At 38.0% G+C, this 16221-nt stretch overlaps 1 protein-coding gene across 1 annotated transcript in view; it reads right to left on the bottom strand.

The window, feature by feature from the left end:
- rxfp1 (relaxin family peptide receptor 1) overlaps positions 1-14765 on the bottom strand; it is a 52677-nt gene extending 37912 nt beyond the window's left edge. Inside the window, exons 1-2 of the mRNA XM_034883315.1 lie at positions 14447-14765; positions 10026-10163 (exon numbers count right to left, since the gene is read on the bottom strand). Coding sequence (XP_034739206.1) covers positions 10026-10163; positions 14447-14489 — 181 coding nt within the window. The 5' untranslated portion in view covers positions 14490-14765. The remainder of the gene's footprint in view (positions 1-10025; positions 10164-14446) is intronic.
- Between the last annotated feature and the right edge of the window lie 1456 nt (positions 14766-16221).

The raw sequence follows: 16221 nt of genomic DNA, 5'->3' as shown, positions 1-16221 counted from the left end.
ATGGAATAGAGACTATATATGTTGCCAAGCATGGCCAAATACTCATCTTAAGTTTTGGATACCGGCAATAACAATGACAAAGCTATTTACAGAGCCATGCGATAATGCACTTAAGAATTCTGAGCACATGCGAGCAGACTTTAAATCTGAATAAATCATGTAATCACCCCCACAGGGCTGTAAATGGCTGCCCTATATAGGTTACTGTCATTCAGTCATTGCTTGCATGATTTATCCATCTTTTCTAATAACTTTTTCAAAATCAATTTGGTTGGGGGCTACATGGTTATTTACTACGTTTTCATTTACTATGGTTTGGGGGCTTTTTTTTTGTTGCAGAAACAGATAATAAACGCATAATAAACCACACAAACTCCCAACAAATCAGAATAATATATATTTTTTAATTGGTGCCTTTTTAAAAAGGCACCAATTAAAGCAACAAGCAAAGGTCTGTGAAAATAAAACACATTAATCAAAATTTGGATAGTAATATAATTGACCAGGCCAGTAAGCAGGTTTATACTTAATGATGTAGTAGAATATAGTTGTTAAAGCAGTAACGAAAGTACTGCAGTATTGGAAGAAAGAACAGCACAAAATCATGCTGCCCTTAGTAAATCTAAAGTTTCACAACATTTGAAGGACACTAAAGGGAAGGAACACTGTTTTCAGTGCAACACCTACATTTATTAAACATGTTCTAATATTGTTTAGACAGTTTGTGCTGCTTGCATCAGTTTTGCAGGAATGTAGGAAAATGAAAAGCTTGGGGAAGACCGATTCAACAAAATGGAACAGTGACGTTCTGCTCAGGGTGATTTTGTACAGGAGACTGGAATCAAATACAGAAATTGCCTTACTTATTTTTTTTTGTGATCACATTTTTAGCCAAACAAAAGTGCAAAACATTGGTCTAGATGACAACAAACAGAAAAGTATACTATACACACAGAAGAAGGCACAGTGCACCTTTTCCACAGTCCTTCCTTGTAAATAAATGTTTTGCTCCAAACGAAAGAGAGGGAAAATGGAAAGGAGGAAGACACAAAAAAAAACACAAAAGCAAGAACAATAGAAATCGCCTTAGTTTTGGCCGAATGGCAAGGTACTTCAACAAAAGGTATATGCCAAAATATATTTTTGATTCACAACCTGTACCTCTTCTGTATTTCTGAATTTCTTAAAAATCTGAATCGATCATTTTTGCTTTTCTCTCTACTGATAGCACTCCACATTTACAAACAACAGAGCTATGTGTTCAAATCGACAGGAATTATCCTTTAATAAATCCATGGTACAGCTAGCTAGCTATATGGTGAACTCATCAACTCTCTGTGTCATTGTATAACAATTTCACGGTAAAATATTAATGGTTAACATTGTGTTTTCATTGTTCCTGATCGTTTACATGCATATGTAAACCATCCCCTCCCTCCACTTCATGTCACCTCCGGGGCTCCGTACAAAACACTGTGTCACAAACACTTTTGTCCTGCGGACAGGCTCATAATAAGTCCTTCATTTTAGAAGATTTGCATTTTTTTTTTTATCACATTTTCCCAATCAATTGTCTTGATGCATATTATTAGGGGGAAGCTTTTCCACAAAGCAGCTTAAACTGTTGTGATGTACAGCACAGCTGGCAGCCTGGAGTGGGAATTGAATCTTTAACAATGGCAACTTCTACATTCTGGCAAGGGGAATATAGTGATTATGTACAGTGTATAGAACTCAGGAAGGAAGGATAAAAGGTCTCTTGACAATGTGTGATCTTAAAATGTGTTCAATTATGCTATTTATTATTATTTCTGAGGCTTTTGTTTGCTTTGATGTTGTTGAAGACATATGAAGCCTCAAAGTGGGAAAGGAAAAGCTTGTGGAACAGAAAATTGTCTAAACCCACAACAGCTTCTCACCTTTTGGGACTAACTGTGCCAATACAAGAGGAGAGAGGAATAGATGGTGGATTTGACCAGTAAGAGGGAAAGTTCAGAAAGACTACAAAAGTGTTGTTAATAGTCAACTATGATCTTGCTTTAACTCATCTGAAACTGCACTGCTGCTGAAGTCCACCAACAAATGGAATACAAAAGGTGGAGAATGAAAGACCCAAGTCTGATGCTTTAATCTCCCTTCTGATAAAATTTCCAGGAGTAAAGTGGAGGACAAATCACTGACTATTTGTTTCTGCATGATGATAGGCAGAAAGAGGTTCAGACGTCAGTAACTCTGCCTTGATGTTCATAGTATGGGATAGAAAATATATTTGCAAACTTCTGCAAGTAATTTCCTCCCACCAATATGATTGCTCCGTTGCCGTCGGAAATTCTGCCGGATTACACTCTTTTCAGCAGGATGTCCATTACCTTCCGTTTTGTTTGCGCTGGAATTCTAAACTGCGGTCAATTTCTGAGGACTCTGGTTAACTGCTCCTCAGATCTCTGCAGGGTAAATCCAGACAGCAACAGCGGGGCTCGAAAGTTTTGGCACCCGAGGTAAAAATTTGTATTAATGTAAAAAAAGCCAAGAAAAAAACCTCAAAAAAGGCATCAAATGACAGATATGACATTTGCATACTATGTCACAAAAAGTTAGATTTTATTTACATCATTTACACTTTCAAAAGAAAAGAAAACAAAAAAATGGCATCTGCAAAGGTTTGGGCACCCTGCAGCGTTTATAGCATGCACCGCCCACTTTTAAAAGCTGACAGTGTCATGTATAGTTCTCCATCATCTTCTGGAAAGAACAGGTGATGTCAATCTTTAGGTTTTAAATGCCCAGACTCCTCTGACCATGCCCCAACAATCAGCACCATGGGATATTCTAAGCAGTTGTCTAGAAAACTGAATCTGAAAATAGTTGAGGCTCACAAAGCAGAAGAAGGCTTTAAGAAGATTGCAAAGCGTTTTCAGATGCCAATATCCTCTGTTCGGAATGCAATTAAGAAGTGGCAGTCATCAGGAACAGTAGAAGTTAAAGCAAGATCTGGAAGACCAAGAACAATATCAGAAAGAACAGCTCACAGGATTGTGAGAAAATGTGGTGGTGTCAACAGTTTGTGATCATTACACAGATTTCTATGAGACAAGGCTGGATGTCTTAGTCCTCTCAAGTGTCTGTTAAAATCCGTAAAAGGCAACATCAGGATGAGTTGTTGCCTAATTTCATTTTCCACTAAGAAGAATTTGATAACGTCATTAAACACATCCTGAAACATATCTGTTCATGGTACTTAAAATACAATATTTTTTTTTCTTTGCAGCTTTATTCAAAATCTGTCCACTCTCCATTCTTGCCATTTTTTGTGTCAACACATACTTCAGGGTCACTCAGCACTTTCAGTTATTTATCAGATGGAAGCCAGCCAAATAGTACAGTGAATACAGCATTAGCCAAGGTGATCTAATGACTGCTGTGAGAGGAAAAGCAGTAAACTTTTAAAGTAATCCACACCTTTACATTAGTTATTTTCCTAAAAGCCGTGACAATTTGACAGTTATAAGTGGGACTGCTTTTGATGTGAATTAAAGTAGATGATGGCATTTGTTTATCCAGCTTGTTTTGTGAAGGTATGAAGTAATAAACCAAGAAAACAGCAGTGATAAAATCTAACTTAGTATGTTGTCAGCCTAATTGGCGATACAGTATATTTCTGTCAACCTTCTGGCTGATGTAGCAATGAAATTGGGAGTCAAGGTATACCAGTTTTTTTTTTTTTTTAATTGGACATCATCCTATAGCTACAGTATTTACACCAGTTAAGCCTGCTTTGCAAATGTGCTGCTGACATCCTTATAATATTACACAATTAATAAGTAATATTACAAGTAATATTACACAAATCCATGCATTCAAAGCTCAGTAACGGGTTTGCAGCCTAGCTAGCTAGCATTTGATAATGGAGAGTTTTAATTTGGCCAGTCTAGAATGACCGAATGACGCATTCAGGCTTTACTTGCTAGTGCTGTCTGAGTTTTATTTTTGGACATTGCTGCTCTCTTTCATTGTGGCCATTAAGACTGTTTAGCACTTTAGTAGTATTAAGTAAAGGGCTCATCTGTTAGTGAGTGCGTGTGTGTGTGTGTGTGTCAGTGTGCATATTTGCATATTATACGGATATATGGATATTGTCCTACAGTGAGCTGGCCCTCTGATGACGTCATTTTGGAATCATCATGTATGCTTCACTATGGAGTCCACCAAATACATATATCATTGTAAGAGGACTTAGGACTTACGATATAGGTATATGGTGCAGCAACAGTCGTAAAATTAAACTGCAGTCATAAGTGATTGCTGATGCATCATTGTATGCAAATTAAGCATGGCTAATGTTTGTGCAGGTTGGACAGGACAATAGTTGAGTATGATAGTGCTTGGGTGAGGGCACTAGCATTAGGACATAGGGTATTTTTAATAATTTACTTCAAAATTCTGTAGTCTATATTATGAATTTTGACATTTAAGAAACTAATTTTCACATCTGAAATATTGACGGATATCAGCTCTGCACATAAATAAGTTGCTTGTGGTTAAAATAAAATAAAAGAAAGACCTTTGGCTACAATGTAATTGAATGATTTACAAATCCAGCACAAACTGCTTTTAACCATCTTTGAATCAATACCTTCCAAATAGAACTTTAACATCTACAAGCTCCACAAAAAAAGGCTGGTAAGGCTAGTGTATTGAATTGTATTACACTGTAAAGGAATTCTGTTACCACCTCTTTTAAATTTATACATAAAAAAAGGTTACCCGAGTTAAGCCAATCTCCCACTTAAAATCATATACTCATTGTTGTGCAGAATCTTCTGTCACACAACTACTACACCTTCTCTTTGAGTCAATGAGCACAATGAAGTCGAGGCTCTGAATACAGCAGGAGCAAGATTCACCGTGCGCTGAATTTTGTTAACATTTCTGTCAATTAAAACCTAGTGCTTGACACATAAAAACAAATTACCCTAAGCGCTACTTCTCATTGTCAACCTGCCTCCAGACTTCACCATCTATATCTCAAAATGGACAGCCAAAGTGAAACTAAGAGTAAGAATAAAACCACACTGAAATTTGCAAAAATGCTAATCACTATAACATATAGCCATGATGCATTACCTAGACATCATTTTACCTGATTTCACTCATGCCGGATAGTCAATTACATCTTATTTATAGTATAACATCATAACAAAAGTTATCAGACACTTTACAGATAGAGTAAGTCTAGACCACACTCTATATAATTTACAAAGACCCAACAATTATAGTAATTCCCTCAAGAGCAAACAATTGCAACAGTGGCGATTTATTAAATTTTTGATTTAATCCCTTTTAGGAAGAAACCTTGGACAGACCCAGGCTCTTGGTAGGTGGTGTCTAATGGCTGGTTGGGGGTGTGATGAATAGTGGCAATAATAGTCACAATATAGATAATGGATCAATGACCATAAATGGTACTCAATATCCGTTGCCTTGGGCTTTCTTTGTGTTGACAATTTAAACTCCGCTCGATTTATAAATACTATGGTTAACTTTTTTTTATTCTCTCTGCAGGGTAAATCCAGACAGCTAGCTAGACTATTTGCCCAATCTGAGTGGACTAGCCGGACCCTCCTCTGCAGCGCTGTGGAGGAAATAATTACATACAGTCTAGTAGGTCAGTCTAAAAAATGCATCATCATTTTATAAGTTGATCAGATGTTTTGTGGGTTTAATCCTTATCTTCAATGTATATATATATATATATATATATATATATATATATATATATATATATATATATATATATATATATATATATATATATATATATATATATATATATATATAAGTAAAAGTACAATATGTATTTGTAGTGAAATAGAAGTATGAAGTAGCATTACATAGAGATGTACTTAAGTACAGTAAAAGTATCTCAAAGGTGTGCTTAAGTGCCAATATATGAGTAAAAGTAATTTACTGTTTAAGTCTGAAAGAAAAGAAAAGAAAAAGACCAAAGATTAAAGTGATATTATGTGTCATGCAACTAAATCTATAGATTTTTATTTCTAAGTTAGAACTAAAACTAACTTGAGTTATTTGGTATTTTGCACTATTCATCCTGAAGATGCATTTAACACTTAACCAGAGGGACATAGGGGCTTCTTGTCATGCTCAGGGATGAGGATAAGACAGAGCTTGTTTTAGCAGCCTGGGGTGGCTTTTTGTAATTGTTTTCAATGATTCTGCATTGCTGAATGCATCACCTTTTTTCCCCACCCTGAACTTTAGTTTGTTTAACATGAAATACATGCGAGCCAATTACGGCTCTTCTCCTTAATTTTAAGATTATTCATCGGGCATTCATTTGACAGGACAGCTTTAGAGTGGAAAGGGTAGAGAAAAGGGGAATGACATGAAACAAAGGGCCGCATGTCAGGATTGAACCCACTGTGTCTGCAAAATGGAGAGAGCCTTTATAAGTGAGGCTCACACTCACAGGAGAGATACCACGGCACCCGCAATGCTCTTAAGCTGCTAAATGCTCCCACTAGTTCACCAGTTATTGCCAACGTGGTCTGCTGTTTGGTAATTGACAGGTGGTGCACAGTGTGTTTTTACAGCTGCTTTTTTCCCCTGAAAACTGCTGCCTGCTACATGCACTGCAAACAATGCTGAAGAGAGCCAGGAGAATAAATCAACAAACAGCAACCACTAAAACCAAAACCATGAGCTGAAAGATGTTAAAATGCTCTGTAAAGCTGAGGTAAACTTTACTTTCGGCTGATAGTAAGTATCTGTAAGAGTTACCCCTTTTACATCACACACATGAATATTTTCCCATTGTTAATATGAATATGAATTCAGGTGGGTGAGAGGTGGGCAGACACTGAGGATCTTAGATTACTTACTTATACTTAGTAAAATATGAGGACATTTCCTACTTTTAGCTTTATTTCCAAATTATATTCATATAACTTTGTCTGTCACATTCACAGTTCTTTCCAGTGTTATGCAGCAAGCTGCAGCATCCTGATTTCATCCACCCATTGAATGATTCCTTTATCCTTCCATCCCCTGTTCCTTTCTTCAGGGGACTTTCTATTCATTCACATTCTTTAACAAGCCAGGAAGTGTTACAAGGGATAATGTTATTGTTGCAGGTGGTAGGTACCATTGGAAGATTAAAGGACTACATGAATTGTTAGCTTTTCCCCTTCTCTGTATGGGAGCCCTTTTTATGCTATTGATGATAAGAGCTTTGTTTTACTCAACCTCTAAAACCACAAACAAGAGGACCATTGACTACAGAGTAAATTCATGTCATTTAACACTGTGTTGGACAGCAATGTACTAATATAGCATTTGTAATAGCGTACTAAATATAGCGGGAGACATTAAAAACATTTTCTGTTAATAGAAAAGACTGTGAAATGTTTCCAACTTGAATAGGACTATATAAACCAATAGCACTTACAGGACACATAGCTGACATCAGATTGAAATCCTTCCTGCAGAGTGTCTCAGGGAAATAGACGGAATTCAGAGGATTCCATAATTGTCATTTATCACAATTTGAAAGCTGTTTTATAAGCTGCACCTGTTACAGCACAGGAGTCATGATTGATTATCTCCTCCTCAAGATACACAGTCATGCATGAGCCTGCAGAGCTCATGCAGAGGTAAGGAGGCTTCTACATTTGAAGGTAAGGAAGTGTTACCTGTCATATTTGGGATTATTTGGATTAAAAGTGTACTTTATTAACTATAGCACCGTTATTGGCACAGTGTCCCTTTGAATCATGCAGCATCAGTGTACATTATATAATGATATATTTTTGGACCTACTTCATAAATTTATTCTGTATCTATACTAAATAAGTTCTTTCAACAAATCTTGACAGGTACACTAGATTCCTGTACTGAATTGGGTATTTCAGTAACCCACAAAAAGCTTTTATAACGGGTAAAAAAAAAAGTAACCTGAGGTATGGGTATAAATGTTGCGCTGTGGGTGAAATAATTGGGAGCAACTAAAGAAAATCTGAAATAGCAGTCTTTATATATTTATAAAGTTACCAAAATTCTGTAATGAAACAGCTTTTAACACTTTTAGAACAGCTCATCAGCATATCCCAAACTACAGCTGCTGTGCTAACACTGTGCCAGCTGTGCAAAAAATACACATGAATGTGGAGCTATGAGTGCAACCTAGGGTGACCAAACGTCCTCTTTTGCCAGGACATGTCCACTTTTTACGTGCTGTCCGGGGCGTGCAGGGGGGTTTGTAAATTCATGAAAATGTCCGTTTTTCACTGTTTTTCATGGGACCATTAATCGTGTAATTAACTTCACTGGCGCTTTGCACACAATACTACGGTACTTTGTTCCGAGAGGCTAACTTTGCGACGCGCACATACAGGGAGCAGATCAGACAGTGGGGCTGAAGCATAAGTCAATAACTGCAGCTTCCCAGTTGAACTGCAAAAAAACTTTCCACATATTGTTCCGGTCAGGACAAGAGGGAGGCGGAGTGCACCGTGTGCAAAGCTAGCACATTTGTTTCAGTGTCTAAAGGAGGTGCTGACATCTCAAAGCTCACATGGACACCAAAAAACCCTTATCTTATACACTGAAAAGGTTTTAAGAGATATTCAGTTGAAGCGGACACAGAATGGGTCGTATTTAGAACATTATTTCATATTTATTTATTTATTTGAAAAGAGCTACTATTTTTTTTACAGGTTGTTACATATTTTGTTTTATTACATACGTTATTTTATACCATTGAGGCATATTAAAGCATGTTAATTAACCTCTGAGAAGCCTGTCTGGATTTGTGTCTCGAGGGCCGAGTGACCTCTTTTTTGGAAATCAAAATATGGTCACCCTAGTGCAAGCGGTGATTTGAAGAAGAAGATCATACGGTTTTTTTGGTTTGTTTACACACCGGCCTGAAATACACACCTTCACTGGACACCAGCTCTGGACCCGTTCAGAACTCTGAGGCACACCATGGAAGAAAATTAACATGTCATCAATCGGCATGCAGTATAAAGAGTAATGATCTGCATTTATATAGTGTCTTTCTACCTTACCAGACAAAGAGCTTTATTTGCCTCTTATTCACCCATTCACACACACATATTCATACACTGACAGTGGCGGAGCTGCCATGCAAGGCGCTGGCCTACCATCGGGAGCAACTTGGGGGTTCAGTGTCTTACTCAAGGTCACTTTGACATGCGGACAGGAGGAAATGAGGGTCAAACGGTCAACCATGTTGTTAAAGGACAACTCACTCCACCTCCTAAATCACCGCTGCCCAAAGAGGGAACGCTCAGACCAAAAAAGGGTCACACCGCAGGGTTGTGGGGCAGTGGCAGTGTCAATTACATGGCCCATTTCTGTGATGTCCTGTTGTGTCCCTTAATCCCCATATGTAGCACAAGTAGACTTCATATTTCACAATTAATTTTTTTCTTGACATTTCCACACACGAAGGCAGCTTCATTTCACGGAGAAAAAGAGAAAGAAAAGAGACAGATGGACTGAGTTTTGTGCTGGAGCAGTTACATTGTCTCTGGGCAGTTAAGCGCTTTTGTTAAAGTTTTTTTACCCTCATAGTTCTTGAATACTTTCTTGTGGCAGCAATAGAGACAAGGATGTTTTACCGTTTACCGTTTAGGACTCTCAGAGCGCCTCAAAACGGACTGATAAGTGTGATTGCCGGTTGCTTGATTGGACACAACAGGGGGACAAATTTTAAAAGCAGCTTCACACCCGGTTTTAGCTTCAACACGGGTTCTTCATGAAAGAAAAAAAAGGCATTTAGAGCCAGACACCAAACTCACGCTTATCAAAAGACCACTGACACTCCTACCCAGACTTAAATTGCTTATTTTGTAATGTTACTCTTATGAATTAAAAGAGTCAGTTTGGAAACTGATGTGCCCAACTGGGCTGTTAAATTGCATGAGGTTAAACAGCACAAGATTATATACACATTTCTTTCCCATATAGAAGAAATGAATTACCACAGTTCTCCTCATCGGCTTGATTTCCACAGTCATTGATGCCGTTGCAGTGCAGGAGCTGAGGGAGACACACCGTCAAGTTGCCACAGGGGAAATATCCAAGAGGGCAGGTCGCCTTCTCCTCTGTGATATTGAGTGCTATAAACAAATCAGAAATCCAACAGTATGATTATGAATGTACAATGTCTGATACTTGTCTTTATCAAGATACATACTGAGAGCATAGTTGTTTTTAATTAACATTTTTGATAGAAAAAAATGATTATTTTTAGACTAAAAAACATGAAGCAAACACAGGTGATCCTATTCGGCCAATGGGCGAAGCACACATTCAACTTTTGATCCTACATCCACAGAAACTTATTTACACAGAAGAAGAACGCAATATTTGGTAGCGTTAGGATAGGCGAAGTGAGTGTAACGTTAGCAATGGATCGGATTACTTCCTAAATTTCAACGTGTATAAAAACTTAACAAAACCTGTCAATGAGACTGAGAGATAGACCACCACTCCACTGTCCTTTACTTCAGTCTAAATTATGCAGAGACATAGAACAAATAGTACAGTCTGACAACAGACATCATATGACTTGACAGCTAGAAGAGGATTATTAATAATTTCCTCATCTGGCCCTGTCTTTATTATTAACATCCTGTATTCATATGCTATAGTAAGTCAGCCTTATCATGCCTCTGGCTCCAAATACAGGAGACAGGCAAACTGCAAGCAAGGTGCAGATGTGACGGTTGGCATCCATGCACTGGACCCAATAACAACAGAATATGATTTATGAATCAGCTTTTTATCTACAAGGCACTCAACGCACTGGACCCATGCCTAATGATTGATTTTATTCAATTATTAAATGATTCATTGTTTCATTATTCCTTAACAAAACCTTATATATTTCCTTACCTTAAGAATGAACAACAGACAACTGTGCCTCTTAGCCCATCTACGTGATCTGCATTTTTGCAAATATACGTTTTGATGTGGTCAAATATGAAAACTTATTATGATTATTTTTTTGGAAACATTTATTCAAAGATGTTAAACAAATCCCCCAACAGAACTCTTTCCATTGAAGATGTAAATAAAAGGCTGTAGAAGATTAAAGAGTTCAGGGTCCCATTAAATCAGAATTTATGTTTCTGTGCTGTTTACACCGGTCATTTAGGCATTATAAATAACCCGTAAAATGCTAATATTTCCTAATGGGGAGTCTTGCTCCTATGGGCATACATACAGAAAGATTCACAAGGCGACCAAGTGGCCGCTTCCATCATGTAAACCTCCACATATTCTGTAGTATATAAAATGTTGCCCGCCGTGACTATGATTCCGTTTACTGCAAAAACATCAAACACCGGCAAATCATTTTTACTCTCACGGTTATTTTAAAGAAAGCTTTTGGTGAACCTGGGTTTCTGGGTTCCTGATAATACCTGTTAAACATCTGCTATGTAAACAAAGACAATATACACACAATCCGCATGCATTATGATAAAAATAATTTGCCCTGTTGTTGTTTTTTGTCACAAGTTAATTATCTCTGATTAATCTGAGGTAATTTTTCAGAAAAAAATAACTGCTCTATTTTTTTGTTTTACAGTGTTGACAGTCTACACTGACATTGACAGTTGCTGTGTAAAAAGGCAGCTGGCTGCGTGGGGAGGAGGTCGAGGTGAATGGGTGGGTGTTAACATACAGGACTGTTGATCCAGGGAGTGGAATTCACTTCTCCGGGAAAACTAAATAAGGAGCAGTGTGTGAGTGTGTGAGTGTGAGAGTGTTTTAATCCAAAACACAATCTTTTTCCTAATCTTAACTAGTCACTTTGGTGCCTAATCATAACTTTCATCACAGGCCAATAATATATGGTCAAATATATCTCTGGCATCCACAAATCCAAAACATCAGATGATACATGATGCATTCGCAGGTCTCATTCAAAGAACAAATAAAACTCAGAGCTTTAATCTATATGCCAACTTTTGTTCAGACAGCCCTATTGGCACATTTCTTCATACAGTATGGTTTGTCCGCGATCAAACAATTACTAGTAATTGTTTGATCCACCACTTAACGGTGTAATTCCATCAAATATAAAATGTGCATAATACACACACACATATATACACACACATATATACACACACACATATATATATATATATATATATATATATATATATATATATATATATATATATTCAGTGATAATGTGTCAGTATTCCCATACCATGCACTGCAAACAATTACATGTTTGTAGCACCGCAGTTCAAATCACAATATTCTTACAATAGAACAAAAGGTCAAGACTGAAAAATACTCGGTCCACCTGCAGCAAAAGCATAATTTATATTTCAAATTAAACTCTTAACTTGAAAGTGTATATGTGTTCTGTTTGAGAGCCCTATCACACAAGCTGACATTTGGTCGTTGGGTGCTGTTGTGCCACCAGCTTCCGGTATCAAATCCTGTACTGTTGGACTAGTGCCAAGAATCCACACGTAATCAAATGCATTGCATCTTCAGTTAAAAGTTGCACACAGCAAAAACAAAAGCTGATGGACAGCTAACTCCCAACATGCATGTAATTGTGCATACGTGAGAGGAAATATCTTCTCATCCGTATTAATATTTAAAAACGTCTATGAAAGACATGAAGAACAATTTCTTGTCTTTGTGGGAAAACTTGCTTGGCCTTCATCGAATAAAAATCCTAAATATTGAATTAAAATAAAATTAAAGGCAGAATTTTGCACAAAATGTTTGTGAGCATATTCTTCATTCATTTTGACCTTCTATGTATGATATTGTCGTCCCATACTGTTACTTTATGATGTTACTTATTTAGCGCATGTCTGTCCGGCCAGGGATAGAGATCCCTCCTCAGTTGCTCTTCCTGAGGTTGCGTCCATTTTCCACACTAGTGGGTGCAAACAATAATTCGCTATACTGAACAGCCGCACAGCTTACTCTCACTGACTGCCTCTGCTGCTGATTCAATATGCTGAGTCAGCCAAACAGAAGCTGACAAGGACCGACTAGATAATGCCAGGTGCATCACAAAAAACTACAGCTCAACAGCGCCTGACTGGCTGTGAATCAGTGTCCAAGATATCTTTGGGGCACTAATCTGTGGGCTTCAGAAGAATGGCTTATCATCTCTTGACTTTGACAACATAAATTGGCTCTTCCTCATGTAAGGATATTCATTTTTCCCATGGCAGCACACAGTGGGGCCAGTCATGATTTTGAATTGTTTTTTTCTACTCTACAGATCTTGGGTGCATGGCAAGATGCATACTAACAGTTATGTAACAGATGTCTTGAACTGTGCCTGCATAAGCAGTATGAACCTCAATACACAAATGTAAATTGGTCTACAGCCAACAAAACAATGCAATTATCAATGTAAGTCAATCATTTAGATTTTCTGAAGTACCAATCAGGCTACAAAATAAGTTTATTTTGTGACTTTATCTTTGTTTAGGATTTGAAAATATATCATTCAGAGCATATATTTTTATTGAATTCATTGTGATGCAAAACTTACAGTTGTAATGCCAAAACTTTATTTATTTGGGTTTAAATACAAACGCTCCTGTGGCTTACAGGCTGAAAGCAACATTTTAACTGACACACTCTTGGTAAGGCGTTCTGCCATGCACTTGCCCTAAATGCAGGACGCGCAATGGCTACTGGCTTTAACAGCTCACTTGGCTGCATATTTACTGTTACAGTAGGGATAGATGCTCTGCACATGCAATTCACTGGCTCTTAAAAAAAGCTTTAAGAAGTCACTAAATCTGCTACCAACATAAGAAGATCCACACAGCACTACTGAGCAACCTCACACAAAAAGCAAAATACAGGGAATTTAAAAATCACAAAGATCTTAATATTGCTCCACATGAGTGTGCAACAGGAATCCCTGAGTTACAGTATATGACTGATGATATCTCATAACATAGGAACTAAGTATCGTGTGCCTCCCACTGATTTCAATCTCTTCCTCTTTCAGATAATTGAACCAAATCCAGCCAGTCATTATGCATATGGGTGATTTAACGCATTTAAAACGTTATTAGGCTTCAGCTCTCTGTTCAATTCAGGGAATGTATTGTAGGCTACATCAAATATAAAATGTGCATAATCTGCTGTTACAGTAAAATGCCCCTCGACAAAAACATCTTTATCTCTCATATCTAAAATTGTTCTCCAAGGAGCCGTCCTCTCTTTCTTTTACTCATCGGTGCGGATTTCTGATAAAGTCGCTCCGATAACCTCCAGGGCACTTCTTTCATAAACAAATATCTAATAAGGTTTGTTTAGACGACAACACATATTATGCAAATGGAAAAGATTTAAGCTATTTCGTAAATTCGTTGATATAAGAAGTTGAGGAACTTACCCGTCACTCCATACGCGAACACCACAGCCACATACACTTGCATGGTCCGTCCTGAAGTTTTTGTGAATATCGCGCGGGCGGTGGTAGGGAAGGACCAGGATATTCGCAAATGTCCAAATTGGGAACCTGTGCGTAAAATTAACAAAAAAAGTTTGTTTGGGTGCAGCTAAGACACGCAGGTGGAGAGGCTGCAGGAGAACAGGGAGAACCTGTAGCCACTATGCAAGGTCGACTCGGTCTGCACCTAGTCCGACAGAGCCGAAGGACTAATGAATCTGTTGCTGTCGTCTGACGCACGAGCAGCAGCACAGGTGCAGCGCGCATAAGGGGGGAGAGAGAGGGAGAGAGAGAGAGAGAGAGAGAGAGAGAGAGAGAGAGAGAGAGAGAGAGAGAGAGAGAGAGAGGTGTCTATCTGGGACAGAAGAGCTGAAACGTTAAAAGCTAGCCACTGCTCATCCATGCTCCGCTGGTTTGCGTTCATTAGGTTTGCCACCCCTGCAGATGATATGAAAGTCTTCCGTTTTGTGTTTGTGATGGATGTCATGAGTGATGCATTTGAGAGCATCACAAATCTTTTATTCAACTTTCATGACCCTAAATCAGCTTCCAGGTTTAATTTTTCAAAAAAATAAATAATCCTCGCATAATTACCAGAGAGATCCCTGCATTGCTGGTTGTTGACAGTTTGTATGTACAGTATTCACAGAAAAGACTCTTTGGTGTGACAGGCAGAGTGATCCATTCGTGAAATGTGATTGTTTACTGGGTCATCTTTCGTTATCAATCATCTCTACCTGCATAGTCTCTAAAGGTTACCTGAGTGCATCCAACAGGTTCTCTCATCCACATTCTTCCAGTGCAAGAAATACTTACTTTGGCCAAGAAGGTCGTGTTTTCAGCTTGGTTTGTTTGTTTGGTTTGTCTATCAGCAGGATCACAGAAAAAATCACTTGCCAGATGTTCATGGAAACTGTGGAAGAGTGTAGCGTGGACCGAGGAAGAAACCATTACATTTGGGAGCAGATCCTAATCTTGGGGCGATACAATATCACTATTTGTCACGTCTTAATGTTGCACCTAGGGCCTTTGTGCTGCAGTCCTTTGGTGGAGGAAAATGGGACCATCTGAGGAGAAAATAAATGGACTATTAATCTGTGCTCTCCAAGTGCCATTTTAGTTTCTACAATGGATCAAGTGATCTATGGAGCATGTGTCTTTCAGCTCAGGACTAGGTTGAGAGATTATATCTCCAACCTGGCCTGGGAACGCCTCGGGATCCCCCAGTCGGATCTGGTTAATGTGGCTCGGGAAAGAGAAATTTGGGGTCCCCTACTAGAGCTGCTGCCCCCGCAACCCGATACCGGATAAGCGGTTGAAGATGGATGGATGGATGGATGGATAGATATAGATATAGATATAGATATATATAGATATATATATATATATATACATATCTATATATATATAGATAGATATATTTCAGTCAAAGAGCCATATTTTTTTTCAGGAGTTTGTGAAGTCTGAAGAGAAGTAAATGGAGCTTAAACATTGGAATCACAATTATCAGTTTGCCAGAAACGACTTTAAGAAAATATTTATTTTGCTACTGCATGTGTAAAATGTTTGCTAACGTGACAGACACAGAAATAGTATGAGGTAATCACATGTCAATGCTGTTTTTACAGCTTGTTCTGCTCCCACCAAGTGGCTATAAAAAGTAGAAAAAAACATTGCTGCCTTAAAGGTGTATGAACGTTTAAAATACAATGTAGAAT

This window comes from Etheostoma cragini, chromosome 10, assembly GCF_013103735.1.
Source record: "Etheostoma cragini isolate CJK2018 chromosome 10, CSU_Ecrag_1.0, whole genome shotgun sequence".
Classification (NCBI taxonomy): Eukaryota; Metazoa; Chordata; class Actinopteri; order Perciformes; family Percidae; genus Etheostoma; species Etheostoma cragini.
Note: the sequence above shows the minus strand (reverse complement) of the source record. Positions and strands in the feature narration are given on the sequence as shown.